Source organism: Choloepus didactylus, chromosome 4, assembly GCF_015220235.1.
Source record: "Choloepus didactylus isolate mChoDid1 chromosome 4, mChoDid1.pri, whole genome shotgun sequence".
Taxonomy (NCBI): domain Eukaryota; kingdom Metazoa; phylum Chordata; class Mammalia; order Pilosa; family Megalonychidae; genus Choloepus; species Choloepus didactylus.
Window position 1 is genome coordinate 73,261,265 of NC_051310.1, and position 15,556 is coordinate 73,276,820.

The window sequence follows — 15,556 nt, forward strand, 5'->3', positions numbered from 1 at the left end:
AACACCAGAAATAGAATGGCTTTTATAAAAGGGGGTTTATTTGGTTACACAGTTACAGTCTTAAGGCCATAAAGTGTCCAAGGTAACACATCACAATTGGGTACCATCACTGGAGGATGGCCGATGGTGTGCGGAAAACCTCTGTTAGCTGGGAAGGCACGTGGCTGGCATCTGCTCCAAAGTTCTGGTTTCAAAATGGCTTTCCCCCAGGACGTTCCTCTCTAGGCTGCAGTTCCTCAAAAATGTCACTCTTAGTTACACTTGGTGTATGTGTCCTCTCTTAGCTTCTCTGGAGCAAGAGTCTGCTTTCAATGGCCGTCTTCAAACTCTCTCTCATCTGCAGCTCCTGTGCTTTCTTCCAAATGTCCCTCTTGGCTGTGTCAACTTGCTCCTGCTGTCTCAGCTTATATACTGCTCCAGTAATCAAGGCCGATGCTGAATGGGTGGGGCCACACCTCCATGGAAATTATCTCATCAGAGTTATCACCTACACTTGGGTGGGGCACATCTCCATGGAAACACTCAAAGAATTCCAATCTAATCAGCACTAAAATGTCTGCCCCACAAGATTGCATCAAAGAATATGGCTTTTTCTAGGGGACATAATACATTTCAAACCAGCACACCACCTAATAGGAATTCAAAAAATATATGAAACGTGCGAGAGAAAGAAATGACAGAAAAGAATTTCCCAGACCTTAATATGCAAACCTTCTCACTAAAGGGCCTCAATGTGTGCCCCAATCAATGACTAGAAAGACAGCCACACTTAGGCACAATACTGGGTAATATAGAATGTGAAAGAGATAAAGAAGGCCCTAAAGTTTGAGGAATTCAAAAAATAAAATGCATCAACAAAATGATAAACTAGATCCAACTATAAAGAAACAAGAACAGAATGACTTCAGAAATAGCAGCAATGTTAGACGAAAAGAAAAATAGAGTAATGCTGCACAAATCTAAAAATTAATTTTTTAAATCATTGTTCAACCAGAAACTGGTCAGACTGCCAATGATATATGAAACCAGAATACATGTATTTTCAGACATACAAAATGAAAACAACTTTTACACCACCCTTCTCTGGGGATCTTGAGCATGCACTCTAGCAAAACTAGGCAATGAAGCAACATATAGGGAGACACAGGCTCCAGGAAATGATGAATTCAACGCAGAGAGCAGCGAATGAAAGGAGGAAAGCTGTGAAATGAGCTGAGAGAATAAAGAAGGAGGGTCCATAGAATATATCACATGACTGAAGACTTGAATAAAACATAAATGTGTGGTAAGATTTGGTATAAAGTGTAAAAATCATTTGAACTGACAATAGGAACCCCCAGCCACATTTAATAGCACATGAACTGTATTAACAGACCCATAGAGAAGGAAACATAATCCCAGAATCATGGCTATGCATAGAACAGTGTTTACATTGTCATAAAATGGTAAGGGCCGATTATTTTTCATTTTTAGAGTAAGCCATAGTCAAATTAAAGATAAATTATATGTGGCAACAGAATAGAATTTGAATACTACCAACACAGAGGTGGAAGGAGGTATAGAAAAGTAGGGGCAGCATGTGGTGAGCTTACAGAAAGAGAACTCCAGGGATGCTTCTTAGGATTAACAGAAATAACTTTAAAGATGCAAAAGTGACTAGAGGAAGAAGTGAGAAGTATGACATGATTGGAAGGATGAGAGGGGCCAATTTCATATCCATCATAACAAGAAATTAACAGAAAATGAGTAAACTTGATAAATCAAGGAGTGGAAATATGAGCAGCAGATTGAAAAATGGGTGTGATGGCCAGAAATAGAAGACTGTTAATGGTGTCTATCTTTGGGGAAAATGGGATGGCAAGAGCAAAACTGGGGCAAGGGGCCGTGGCTTCTCATAAACCTTACTTTACTTAAACTGGCTCTGTAAATCACATATGTATGCCATTTTGACATTTTTAAATATTAAAAAATGCCAGAGTTCATATGTTTTGTCCCAATTATAGACATATTTAATAACTTAAAAGTCCATTTAGGGACAGACATAATGGATAATATGATGTCCAAATGGGACATGGTTCAACAATCATGCAACAATTACACTAACAACCCTTTACTTGCCATTGAAAAATAAAATAAAATAATCATCAGTCAAGATTACCATAAAGGTGCTTAAAATTGATTATCTTTAAACCATATACAGAAATCAATTCTAGGTGGATTGTAGATATAAATGTGAATGGTAAAACAAAAAACAAGGCCCTAAATGAAATTATAGGAAAACATCTTCATGAGCTTGAGAAAGGGAAAGCCTTTCTATACATGACACAGTAACCATTAAATATAGAAGGATTTATAAATAGGATCACATTAAAATCGAGAATTTCCATTCATCAAAAGACATTATTTGTGCCACTTGCCAAAAAAGGAAATAAATTATACTTCAATCAAAAGTTTAAAAAAATAAAAAAGAGAGAAAGAAAGAACATTAAAAGAGCAAAAAAGCAAACTGAAAAGTTAAGATATTTGCAAAATGTTTTATTGAATAAGGGTCTATTTAAAATAAAATGGAAAAACTCTTACAAATCAAGGAAAAACAAAATAAAACAAAATAAAAAACAGAAAACCCAAGAGAAATATAGCAATTAGAATAAATAGACAATTCACAAAGAAGATATCCAAAGAGATAGTTAGAACTGGAAATATTCTCAAATTTATTAGTAATCAGAGAAATGCTAATTAAAAGCACAAGAAAGTATCCCTTCGCATCCACCTGAAGGGTTATAATAAAAAGACTGAAAATACCAATTGTTGGTGAGAATGTGGAACAAGAATTTTCACACACTGCTGATTGGAATGTTCATTGGTGGACCCACTTTGAAAATCATTTGGCATCACCTGTAAAAGTTAAAGATATGCCACCCTATGATCTCGTAATTCCAGTCCTACGTCTATACCAAACAGAAATGCATGCACATGTGCATCAAGACATGTAAAATAAGAATATCCATAGCAATGTTATTCACAATAGTTGAAATCTAGAAACAATCTAAATATCTGTTAATAATAAAATAATAAATCATGTTATATACATACAATAAAAACTAATAAACTACAGCTGCAGATAACAACCTGGGAGGATCTCATGAAAACAAAATTTAGGAAAGCAACTGTACCAGTTTGGATACATTATGTCCCCCAAAATGCCATGTTCTTTAACACAATCTTGTGGGCAGACATATTAGCATTGATTAGGCTGAAACTTTTGATTAGATTATTCCCATGGAGGTGTGGCCCCGCCCATTCAGCATGGGTCTTGATTAGTTTACTGGAGTCCTTTAAAAATGCTGGCCCAGGCCCAGATGCTAGCTGGCTGATGCTGACACTTGGAGACGTTTGGAGAAGTAGACAGAAGGACATCTGGAGATGCTAAGCTAATAGATGAAGTCCAGAGTCTGCCCCGGGATATGCTAAGACAGAACCCCCAGGTGCTTAGAGAGAAACGACCTGGGAGAAAGAACCAAGAATGCACAGGAGCTGAGAGAGGAGCTGGAACACAACCTGAGATCAGCAGATGCCAGCCACGTGCCTTCCCAGCTAGCAGAGGTTTCCGGATGCCATCAGCCATCCTTCAGTGAAGGTATCCTATTGTTAATGACTTAGTTTGGATACTTTCATGGCCTTAGGGCTATAAATTTTTTACCAAATATACCCCCTTTATAAAAGCCAGTCCATTTCTGGTATTTTGCATAATGGCAGCATTAGCAAACCAGAACAGTCACCATACACAAAGCATGCACACTGTGTGATTCCATTTACATAGAGTTCTGACATAGGGCAAAACTAAACTCTGGTGGTAGAAGTCAGGTTAATAAATTTCCTCTGAATGGGGAAAGAGCTGTGTTGTGTGATGGTTACTTGAATGGGTTCACTTTGTGACAATTCACTGAGTTGGTTTTGATATTGTGTCACATTTGTGTCTATTATACATCAATTCAAATGTTGAAAATAGATTTAAGCAGTGAAACTTGCATCTCTCTGTGAGCTAACTGGTGTGTTAAAGGTTATTTCAAACATCAATAAAACATCTTAATAGAGAACAGTGAAATAACTAATGCTTCCTGACTGTAATTACAATTGTAAATTTTATCAGTTTGAGCTTCATCGAATCTATCTTGGCAATCAGTGAGCAGCCTTAGCCTAATTTGCTTAATCTAAGTCCCAAAACATAATACACTGCATGTGTGCCCTTCTTTAACAGACACAGGAGATCAAGGAACCCTTTTACAATTGTGAAATTCCAAACCAACTTGAGAGCTACCCTCACATCTGCCTTCTCTATAAAATGAACAAGTTTTCCTTCCTCTATATTCTTCTCCTTGGAATAGAGATAGCACCTTTTATCCCAAGACAGGATTTTTTACATACAATTTACTTTCAGTGATCTTAGGTTAACTTACCATTTTCAGAATCATCTCACAGTTTGTATTCATTAACCATGACATCTAGAATCTTCTATCCCTCTGCCTCTTACCACCTGCATTTGGGACAGGTCAGTCCCTTCATCTTCCAGCTGACACAGAGCCTGCAGTTAGTTATCCATCCAGGCACTTCCCACAGCCTGTAATCCTGCAGTGATTTTTAACCCACAGTGCAGTATTTTATATAATTCCCTATTTAATTTCATGTTCATTTTAATCAATTATTTTGGCTTGACTGACACTGTGACTCCAAGGCTTTTGCTATAACTTCTAGCTTTATGTCTTAGAAACTTAATAAACATATTTTTTGATGCTTTAAGGTATCAAAAAATATTCAAGAAAGAGAGCTAACACCAGGGTAAAATGGGTATATGTGGGGGAGGGGGGTGTGTACACACACACAAAAGAGTGTTTATACACACATATGAATATGCACTTATGCACACTATTTTACAACAGTTATGACATTTTTTTTGCTAACATAGTTTATAGTGGAAGTCGACTGTGAATAAGGAAATCACCGTAATAAACAAAACGGAAATTGCTATCAGAAGGTACCAAATGGAAATTGCTATCAGAAGGTACCAAATGACTTGCGTCTTCTCTGAGGAAGAGTAAAACACTACCTAATCCTGATTTTAAAAATAAATCAATAAAATAGCAGGGATTTTCAGCAGCATCCCTCCATGGTAAGATGATTCCTCTCCCTTCAACGGCATGTCAGGGATGAAACAGGAGCTCTGAGAGAGCTGAACCCTTCGGGGAATATCTTCAGTGGTAGACCTGCAGGCAACATTTATAGGAAAGATTACACTAGTAAAACTGTCCATAACTCCCAGTCTATAAAGCCAAAAGAATTTTGCAAGCTAATGTCCCAGAGCCATAAAGAGGCTGGAGGGAAATAAAATTTCTACCATAATAAATCTTGATCAATTAGAAAGGTGCACTGTACACAAGTTTAATGTATAATTTCAGTTTTGCTACCAGCAATGACAAACTAGGTGATTCTCACTAATCCTCCAATGAGAGCAATTAGAAAAGCTAGACAAAATGCAAAAATCATGTGCTTAAAGGCACCACAGAACCAACAGAGCTTGAGAAATTGCAGGGCCAAGAACCAAGAGGGGACGGAGACTGAGAGGATAACAGGTGTGGGGGTCACATTACAGAGCCATATGGTGATTTCTAAAGTGATGTCTAAGAGGCTTAAATTTAGAGCAGACCATGATACACTCAAGAGCTAGGGGAATAAATTATGAATCAGGGTCCACCAAATAAAGGAAAACCCTAGTAAATGTCCTACATTTATACCCTAGAGCATATATGCAAAAACCAGAAACAGACTAGCCTTCTAGGAATTAAAGCCCACTTCTCAATTTCTCAGTCCCTTAAACTGGGGTAAGGAATCTGGGATTGTTAGACCAAGATAATATCCTCAAGACCCTCAAATTATCTCCACAGTGTTTCACATATTATGGCTGAGAAAAAATAAAAAAAACAACCAGGCTTAGAAGTAGCATAGATCACATGACTGAAAATCAAAAATGAAAACAGATAATAGAAAGAGATGCACAAAAGTACCTAAAGAATGGAGTTATCAGACAGGAGGTGTAAAATAATTCTTATTAATTTATTTCAGGAACTACAAAACAAGATGAAGATCTAGAAAATGTAACAAAAGCCAACAGAAAAGTAAAAAAGTAAAAAATGCAATATTGGATATTTTAAAAACAAGTCAATATATGGGACCAACAATGGATAAACACAATGAAGAAAGAATTTGTGGATTGAATATAGGTCAACCAAAAATAGCCTGAATAAAGCATGGAGGCACAAAATACTGGGAATTATAGAAAAGAATATGATACATAAAGTAAAAAGCAGGATTTTTTAATCAGTACTATCGACATTTGGGGCTGGACATTTCCTTGTTGTGAGAAGGTGTCCTCTGTATTCTATATTGTGGGATGTTTGGCAGGTAGCACTCTTCTGCCAGTATGATAACTAAAAATCTCTAGATACTGTCAAATACCTCCTATGGGACAAAACTGCCCCTGGTGGAGAGCAACTCAGAAAAAGTACAAAGCTGTGGCAAACACTTAATTGCAGACCCAAAAGGAGAAGTGAGAGAAAATAGAGCAAAAGTCATAGTTAAAGAAATAACTGGTGACAATTTTCCAAAACATATGAAAGATACCAAGTAGCAGATTCAAGGAGCAGACTGAATCCCAAGCACGTAAAACAAAACAAACAAAAAACTATATACATTATTGTAAAAGCGCTGAAAACCAAAAATAGAAAACATTTTAAAAGCAGCCATAAAAAAGAACAGAGTGTGCTCAAAGGAACAACAAGACTGACACCTTACTTCTTAAGACAAGAAATAAAAGTCAGGAGCAACTGAATGATTTGTTCAAGGTGCCTAAAGAAACTAACTGCCAACCAAAATTCCATATCTTCTGGATTATCATTCAGAAATGAAAGCAATATAAAAATATTTTCAGAGAAGTGAACATGGAGAGATTCTGTCACTGGTGGACCCATATGAAAGAAAACACTAAATAATCTCATCTGGAAGCTAGGAGATGCAGGAGAGAGTGAAAAGTAATAGAAAGGTCAAAATGTAGATGAATCAGAAAAAGATTGACTAGAAAATAATGACAATCTTCTGGAGTTTAAAAAATATAGATATAAAATATATGACAGTAATAGCATGTACGTTGGAATTATGGAGTTAAAATATGAACAGAATTACGGTATTCTAAAGTCTTCCCCTGTACGGGAAGGTATATATATGACTTTAATTAGACTTTAATTAGTCAAGGATTCATGCTGTAATCTCCAGGTCAACCACTATAACAAGAAAAGTAAGGGTGTAAAACTAACAACAAAAGAAAGGGAAGATTGGAATAGTGTAAAATACATCATCAAATCCAAAAGAGTGCATGCAAGGAGAGAAGAAGGAATGCAGAAGAGGTAGGACAAATAGAAAGCAAATAGCAAGGGAGAGATTTGAACACAAACATATCAGTAATCACATTAAAGATAAAAGACAAAAACAGTCATATTTGATTTAAAAAAAAAAAACTGTGTTGCTTACAATAGACATCATAACTCATTTCATAAAACTTTAAAAATAATTTCTAAAATAAAATAGGAATAGGGATTGAATATGCAGTGATGGTTACATAATAGTGGGGATAGAATAAAATTGTATTTTAAAACTCATTTAGCCTATTTGTATCCCTTTAAAATGAATACTTGTTAATATTGCCTATGGCACCATACATGGTGTGATACCATTATAATTTTTAAATACATCTCTATACACCTATAATAAACATAAAGAAAAGATGATGTGAATGACACCAGAGTTCTTTGGGTAATGGTGATTTGGGTGATTTTTTTCCCCTATGTCTCTTCTCCATTTTAATTTGGTTTTCTTCCCCAAATATATATTACTTTTATAGTTTTAAGAAATAACATTTCTGAAAAAATTACTTAGGATAATTACCTAATTATACCTTGAGCATTTCTTTACAGAATGTGTCCTATGTGTATCTTTTTTTATAATTAATATTTTATAATAATAGTTAATATTTTATAATAGAATTTAAATTCAAGTTTGAGTATTTTAAATAATGTCTAGTAGATGGAAATTCATCAATCTGATGAACCTGAGCCAATAGTCACCACAGGAATTTCAAATAACACGTGAGCCCTGAGGATATTAGATTCCATGGCTGCCATCTACAGTAGCAAATCCCAAATGCCCAACTATTTAGTTCCACTCTCTTGTGACTAAAGTGTCTAAAATAGTGGAAATTGCAATCCAATGAAACCTATAAGATAATACCAAAAATCCTTGAAGCATGATTAAATTATTTGTTTTACAATGGCATATAATTATCTGTTAATTCATATTATTCAATTTAAACACCTTGCTTTCTGGACACATTTATTCTATGCATATCAGCACTGATACAGCTTTTAGGTGTATGTGCAGAGGCAGCTGATAGATTTCATGAATAAAGGACAAATATCATGGAAACTTTTGGCAGTTTTTAACCTTACATTTGCATCACTTCAAAACGATTTTTTATGTAGTGTCTCATTTCCTGTCCAGTTACAAGTTTACGAAGTAAGTTAGTAAGCACAAGTCAGAGTATGCATTTAGGAATAATCTACACACTTTCACTTAGCAAATTCATCTACATAGCTATATGGAGTTTATTTACACAGTTATCTATCAGAGACCATATATCCAAAATGTCTCTTTAATCTGTCCCCTTCTCATGTCCCTACAGCAGCCCTCGAAGTTTAGGCTTCCCTGTCCTTTGCCTCCACATTCCCTCCTCTTTAATATACCACCCACACTCACACCCACACACACTATCTAAACACAAATCTAGGTACATCCCTCCCTGTTTAAAAATCCACCATACCTTCCCAACTTATATCTCATGCTTCACCAGGGGGGCTTTTGAATAGCTGTAACAGAACACAGCAAGGAAAACATTTCCTCCAAAGACCCATGCTCTGTCTTTAATATGTGTGCACATTTCCGCATTCTAGTCTATAATTTACACTTACTGGGTTTAATGCAAGTATCATGATTTAGATTGCTTCCATTTCTAGGAAAATAAGTTATGGCGAGCTGAGCTTGCAACTTCAGGAAACTCCTAGCAGAACACTTCCAGACTGGGGCTCAGGACAAAATGTAATGTTTGCAGGGGCACTGAGATAGATTGAGTTATGTACCCCATGAAGAGCCAGGTTCTTGGCCTTAATCCACATTCCTGTGGGCATGAAACAATTTGTAAATAATATTAAATAGTATCTTTGAATATGTGAAGGTGAGTCAGGGTGTGGACTCATCTGTTAACAGGATCTTCCAAGGTGTGGCCAACTGGATCTCCCTATTACTGGAGACCTTATAAAGAGAAGAAACCAGAACAAGGAGTTAGAGAAAACCACAGGAAGAGCTGGAAGTCAGCAGAAACCGGAAGAGCCTATACAAGGAGAGAGCGATCACCGTATGACAAAAGGCAGAGATGCAAGCCAATGTACCCCGAGGACCGTGACAAGCCAACACCAGAATTCCACAGATTTGAGGAGAAAGCAATGCCTTGCCAACACCTTGATTCTGGACTTCTACCTTCTAAACCATGAGCCAATGAATTCCTGTTGTTAAGCCAAGTCATTTAGTGGTATTTGTCACACATTTGTCAAACTAAAATAGGCATTTAAGATCCCCCACAATCTACTGCCCCTACTGTCCATGGACCCATCTGGTACCTCCTATCAGGGAAAATTATATCCTCCATTTTTGTAACATAATTCTTACAAAAAGGGTCAGTAAAAAATAAAAATGTTTGGCAAATTTCTCTTAGAGATTCTCAATAGAACAAGCACATTAAATTTTCTGAGATTTTTTCAGTAAAGCCTACCGAGATCAAATGGGAACAGATGTTCCTCAACATACCCTGTTGAAAGCTGTGTCGTCCTCCACCTGCACTTCCAGCTGTTCCTCCCCCAGTTTCCATTATCTGGACAGCCTTTCCTATGTTCTCCAATGGCCAAACTCCTACCCAGTTTTAAAAGTCTACCCCCCGCCCCTTGAAACTATCTCTGGTTACCCTACTTAGAAATCAATGTTTTCTTCTTGTATGTATCTGTACCACTTTGGACAGACCTTAGTGGTAAATTTCATGACATGTGGTGGCCTTAAATTTACATGTCAGTCTCTTGAGCCAGAGAGTGAGCTATCTGGAAGTAGAAGCCATCTCTTATTCATATATGAATTCACAGACTCTAGAAAAGTTCAACAAAGGAACTCAATGAGTATTTGTGGAATAAACTGATGACAAAGTAAATGATATTTCACAATATGCCATTTCCCTATAGCTCCAGCCAGGAAATATCTGCTGACATAAAGGAGGAACAATTATGAAGCTTGGGATAAAACTATGATCTCTAGAATGGCCCAGTAAGAATGAGCAAACGACCACTCCAACTGAATTTGTAAAAGGAATTCGGACCAGTCAAGACTTTGCACACATGAATCATTTATGAGAGCCTAAATGCCGCTGTCCGTGGTGCTGATATTCCAGCTGGAAAGACCTGGCTCAGCTTCAAAACCAGACATGGCCAAGTCCGGCTGGAATACAAATGTTTGCATATTTCATTATTTCTGGTATAGAGACTGCCTTTTCACCCAGGATCTCAGCACAGTCACATTCACTCAGTTACAGTTCAGCCAGTTTAAATAGATTAAGCTTTGTTCTGTAGAAGAACATTATAAACTCTAAAGGAGGCAGTAGATTCAGAGCAAAGGACTTTGAAATCAGGAGATGTGGATTCTCCTTGCAGCCAGGACTCTGATCACTCAGTGACCTTGGGCAAGTGACCACACCTTTTAAGGCATCAACTTCCTTACTTTTCAGTTGAGCAGCTAGATAATTAAGATTGAGCAAACCTTTGAATAACCACTGTGTGGCAAGCATTTTCTCTTGGTTAATTCTCTCAAAGCCCTGTGAAGTGGGAATTATTATTCTCATTTTACACATGAGCAAACAGGACATAGAAAGGTAAAGTAATTTGTGCAAGGCCACCCACAAACAAGCAGCATTGCCTTACTGGGAAGTCCGATGAATTCCTCACTAGTCCCACAGTCAAGCTGAGACCAAACTTTCTCCCCTTTCCCCCCACCCTGCTGACCTCTGGCTGCTAGCCATGGTCTTTACATGGGTTTCTCCTAATACTGCAATGTTTATGATACATAGTGCTTATGACTTTTTAGTTTTTTTTTTTTTTAATTTTATAATTTGATGAAAGTTTTTTCCTTCTAATATCCACACTGTATAACCCAAGCTTATGCTTAACCTTCTCATAAAACCCATAATCCCTCATATTAATCTGATTCCTTAAGGCACTCTTAAAGAGGCAGAGGTGTCCATGAAGAAGCTTGCAGCTTCTTAATGAGTGGTCTCCTCTCCAGATAGTACTACCACAGCCTTAGGAGATTGTTTCTTGGACTCACTCCACTGCACCATTACTTCCCATCCAGCAGAAGGACCCACTCCCAGAGAGACAGCTTTGAAACAGGCAATCTGGCTGGCTGGAGCAGACCCTGGGCAGTGAGTGTGTGGGGGACAGAGGAGGTTGGCCTCACTTTCTTACCCTATTTTGCTCCACTTATAGAGTGTGTTAGCTCAGCTGTCTGGGCCTTTCACATGCGTTTCTTGTATAAAAATGACCAATGTCCAGTGTCTAGCTTTGTGTTCATTTAATCATCAATCTCTTTAGCTTACTGCAAGGACTGTGTCCACTTCATTAACAGAAAATCCAAGATTCACAACACTTAAGAAACTAACTCAACCATCTAGAAACCAACAGAACCAGAACCCAGCAGGGCTCCAGAACTCACCAGAGCTCGGCTGTGACAAGTTCTGAGCTCCTGATAGTAACAAGAAGAGACTTGTGCTCCCTCCTCTCCCTGACCTCCCTGCCTCCCACTTCCATTTCTCACTGTCCTAGCTTGGGTCAACTTCTAGAGCTTTCTTTTCAGTTTCTGTTCCTCTCTCCTTTCCTGTATTCCAAGCTCTGTACACAGAACTTTTGCTTTTTTGTGCCCCACACGACAGCACCTGTGTTCCTTTACAGCTCTTCTCTCATAACTTCCTCAAGTCACCACATATACATTCTATATTTTCAGGCATGACTCTGCCTATGGGAGGAAGTACACAATTAACACAGGCATGATATGGGAAAAGAAGCCATTCATCACAGCAGTTTTAACTAGGATAAGTGATGTAATATGAATCAACAATTAACGTGGGCAACCTTTCCATGCAGGATTATGAAATATCACCTAGCTTCTTAACCCCACTTTATCTAAAACCCCTCTGGTGGTTTTTAGTACTTTCTACCTCAAGTTGTGGCTGCTTTCACACCTTTCCAATGGCATTTTTCCTTCTTACTGAACACCTCCCCCTTTTGCACACCCCTACCCCACCCCATGCCTCCCCAGGACAGAATCCAATGCCTTGTACACAGTGAACAAACCCATTTTTAATGAAGTCAGCAGTTCAGTTAAATATTTATATTGTATGAAAGATATGCAAATTGTGCACCTAAAACAGTCTAGAAGGGCAAAAGAACAAACACATAGCTATTTCACAAATTATGCTAGTCTAAGTTGGCTCTGCTAAGGCTACAGGCAAGAGGCTCTTGGAGCAGACACACACCCCATCCCTGTGGTGAAGAGCCTTGCTCACGGTAAGAGAAGGGCTACAGCACCTGCCCTCACCAGGAAGGAAGGAAAAAAAAAATTACTGGAATTATGGGACGGGAGGCTCTTACAATCCCACAGCTGCCCCCCTGGCTGGCCAGATTCACCAGCCACAGAGCTCAGAGCCAAGGCCCCATCCAAAGAAGCTATGTACCATGAGCAGCAGCAAAGTCTATAAATGGGTAACACCGAATGACAATATCCACTATACAGAAGACACAGTCTGGCATTCACACCCCGTTCTTGCTACTGATTGCTGCATCGGGATAGTTTGCCCTGAGTTTCTGAGCTGAGGGAAAGGGAGGACTGAAGTACCCCCACGCACAGGTGGTCGGGGCGGTGGCACAGTTTCACCCTGTTCCTCCTCGGGCGGGGACACCGAGGCACACCGCGGAGGCAGGCCGGGCCGGGGGTCAGAGCGCGGGCCCACCTCACTCAAGGCCAGGGCAGCCTCCCGGCCAGCGGTCCACCGCCCGGCCACCCCAACCTTTCAGGAACCCTTAGAACCCGCCGCCGGCTGCGGTCCCAGCGCCCGCACTCGCGGGAAGGAGCGGGGAACCCCGGCGGACACAGCGGGGACTCACCACGTCCATGATCTGCAGGAGGCTCAGCGAGAAGTAGACAGTGAGAGGCTGCGAGTCGTTGGCCACGGGCCTCTCCAAGGGGTTGTAGTTCTTGACCAGCTCCTTGTAGAGCTTCCTCTGGAACTCGCCTTGCAGGGACACTTAAAGAGAGGGAGGGTCCGCCAGGCTGCTCAGAGAAGGCCGGCGGCGGTGAGCCCCACGCCCACTTGCCCGCGCCCCCCGCCGGCCGCCCCCGGCAGCGCCCCGGCTGCCCCCCGCGCGCGGGGAAAGACCGCACCGGGCCCCGAGCCGGCTTTGCCAAACCGCGCTCCGCCCCGGCGCGGGGCGCACGGAGCCGTCCGGAGCTGCCCGGGATCTCGCGCAGGAGCGAAGGGAGGGGAGACCCGGCGGTGGCGGCTTTACCGTGAAGGAGCGACGCGAACACCGCCAGCCACACGCCTCCCCGGGAGCCGCGCATGTTGAGAGCCGGAGCTGCCGCAGGCAGGCGCCCAGCGTCCCGGCTCTCGCCCGGGCCTGCGCCTCCAGCCGCCGAGCCCGCTCGCCCAGCCCGGTTCGCGCGCCTTTAAAGAGCTGCGCCGCCCCGGGTCCCCGCGCGCCCCTCCACGTGACGGAGCCCCGCCCCACCCTAGCCCGCCGGGGAGGGCCCTGGCGGCGCGGCTGCCGGAGCTGCCGGAACCCGCGGCCGCCTGGGGAACTGCAGCCCCCGGGTGTAAGTGGGAAATACAGCCGGTCTCCGGGTTGGTATCTTGGGGCGTCCGCACCCCCGTCTCCATCGAGCGAGCACTCAGCTCTGCGTCTCGGGCCTCAGCCGTATCCCTTTGGTCCTTTGTTCCCTTTCCGCGCGCTTCTGCTCTCAGCCAGAAGCTGCGCTGGGCCGCTGGGAGAAAGCAGGGGCGATCGTGGGTTCCAGTCCTCCTGCGCCCTTCCTGCCCCCCGCCCACAGCGACTGTCCAGGCTCAGAAGTCTCCCCAACCATACAAACCTTCCCCAGCCCTGCTTTCCCCAGCCAGACCCGAGTGTTTTGGTTTTTTGTGTTTGTTTGTTTATTTGTTTATTTTTGCCAGCAATCATTTACTAGGCATCGCCTACAGGATTATCTGTAAGGTTCTGGAAGTGCCGACAGGAAGGCAAGGCCTTTGCCTGGATGCATTCTATGGGGAAAGAGAAACTTGCAAACATGTAATGGAGTTCCCCATAGATATCCTAATTTATGCTTCAGCCTCTTTTAAAAGAGATTCAAAAGAATGCAGAGTTAACTCCCCGGCTCCTTGCTAGAAGGACTGCCGAAACTTGGTGTTCTATCTAGGTCTTTATTGGGCCCGAGGGAGAGTTAACCAGCAAGGCAAGGCTCAGAAGAGGACTCCAGCCAGAGGGGTCAGGAGCAGGGCGGGTCCTTGACGTTGGAGGGGGCGTGGCTTCTGGAAGGAGCGAGGGAAAGGAGGTTGGAACCCAGGCGGGGCTTTAAGAGTGGTGGGAAGCTCTGTCCGTTTGCTCACAGCAAGCAGTTTGAAGAAGGTTGAGTGCAACAAGGGTCCCTGCGCCCACGAAGGAGGTACTGCCACGGGTGCCAGAGTGTCTGAATATGCCGGGAGCGACCGCCACTGTGCACCAGGCTTCAGATACCCTGCCCACTTTTCTGGAACGCAAAAGACTAGGGGTTTCTTGTATGACACCAAAAGTGACTGAGCTTGAATTTACCCCAGTGGCAGGAATGGGGAACTGAAAAATAAAGGAAAAAATAAAGAAATAGAGTGTTCTAATGCAAATCCATACCTGTTAACTGATACATGTACAATCAAGTAATCACTATAGGCTTTGATAACTGCAAAACGAGCATAGAATAAGGAAGGATGAATCTATTCTGGAGAAAGGTTGGTAAAAGAGGTCACAAATGGCCTGGTCTTGCCTTAGAGGATGAGCAGATGTTCAACAGAAGAACGGGACATAGGCATAGAGGTCCCAGGTAAGCAGACAGGTATGCTCTTACCTTCATCTGGCTCCTGAGTTCCCACTGCTGGAGCCGCACTCCAGAGACTTACAGAGCAAGCACATGGTGAAGGAATGAGCTGAAGGTTATTGGCTGCTAGGAAAAACGGAATCAGAGAAGGAAAGTAAATCCCAGCAGAATAGAGGAGACCCGTGCCAAACTAGGAGATTCTCACAGGCATGCCGACCTAGAATGGTCATGTGAATGCAACACT

The 15,556-nt window shown here is 41.5% G+C and overlaps 1 protein-coding gene across 1 annotated transcript in view; it reads right to left on the reverse strand.

Moving 5' to 3' along the window:
• CHRNA7 (cholinergic receptor nicotinic alpha 7 subunit) overlaps positions 1–13,812 on the reverse strand; it is a 100,243-nt gene extending 86,431 nt beyond the window's left edge. Inside the window, 4 exon segments of the mRNA XM_037835321.1 lie at positions 13,356–13,495; positions 13,664–13,699; positions 13,702–13,738; positions 13,741–13,812. Coding sequence (XP_037691249.1) covers positions 13,356–13,495; positions 13,664–13,699; positions 13,702–13,738; positions 13,741–13,812 — 285 coding nt within the window.
• Positions 13,813–15,556: the final 1,744 nt, after the last annotated feature.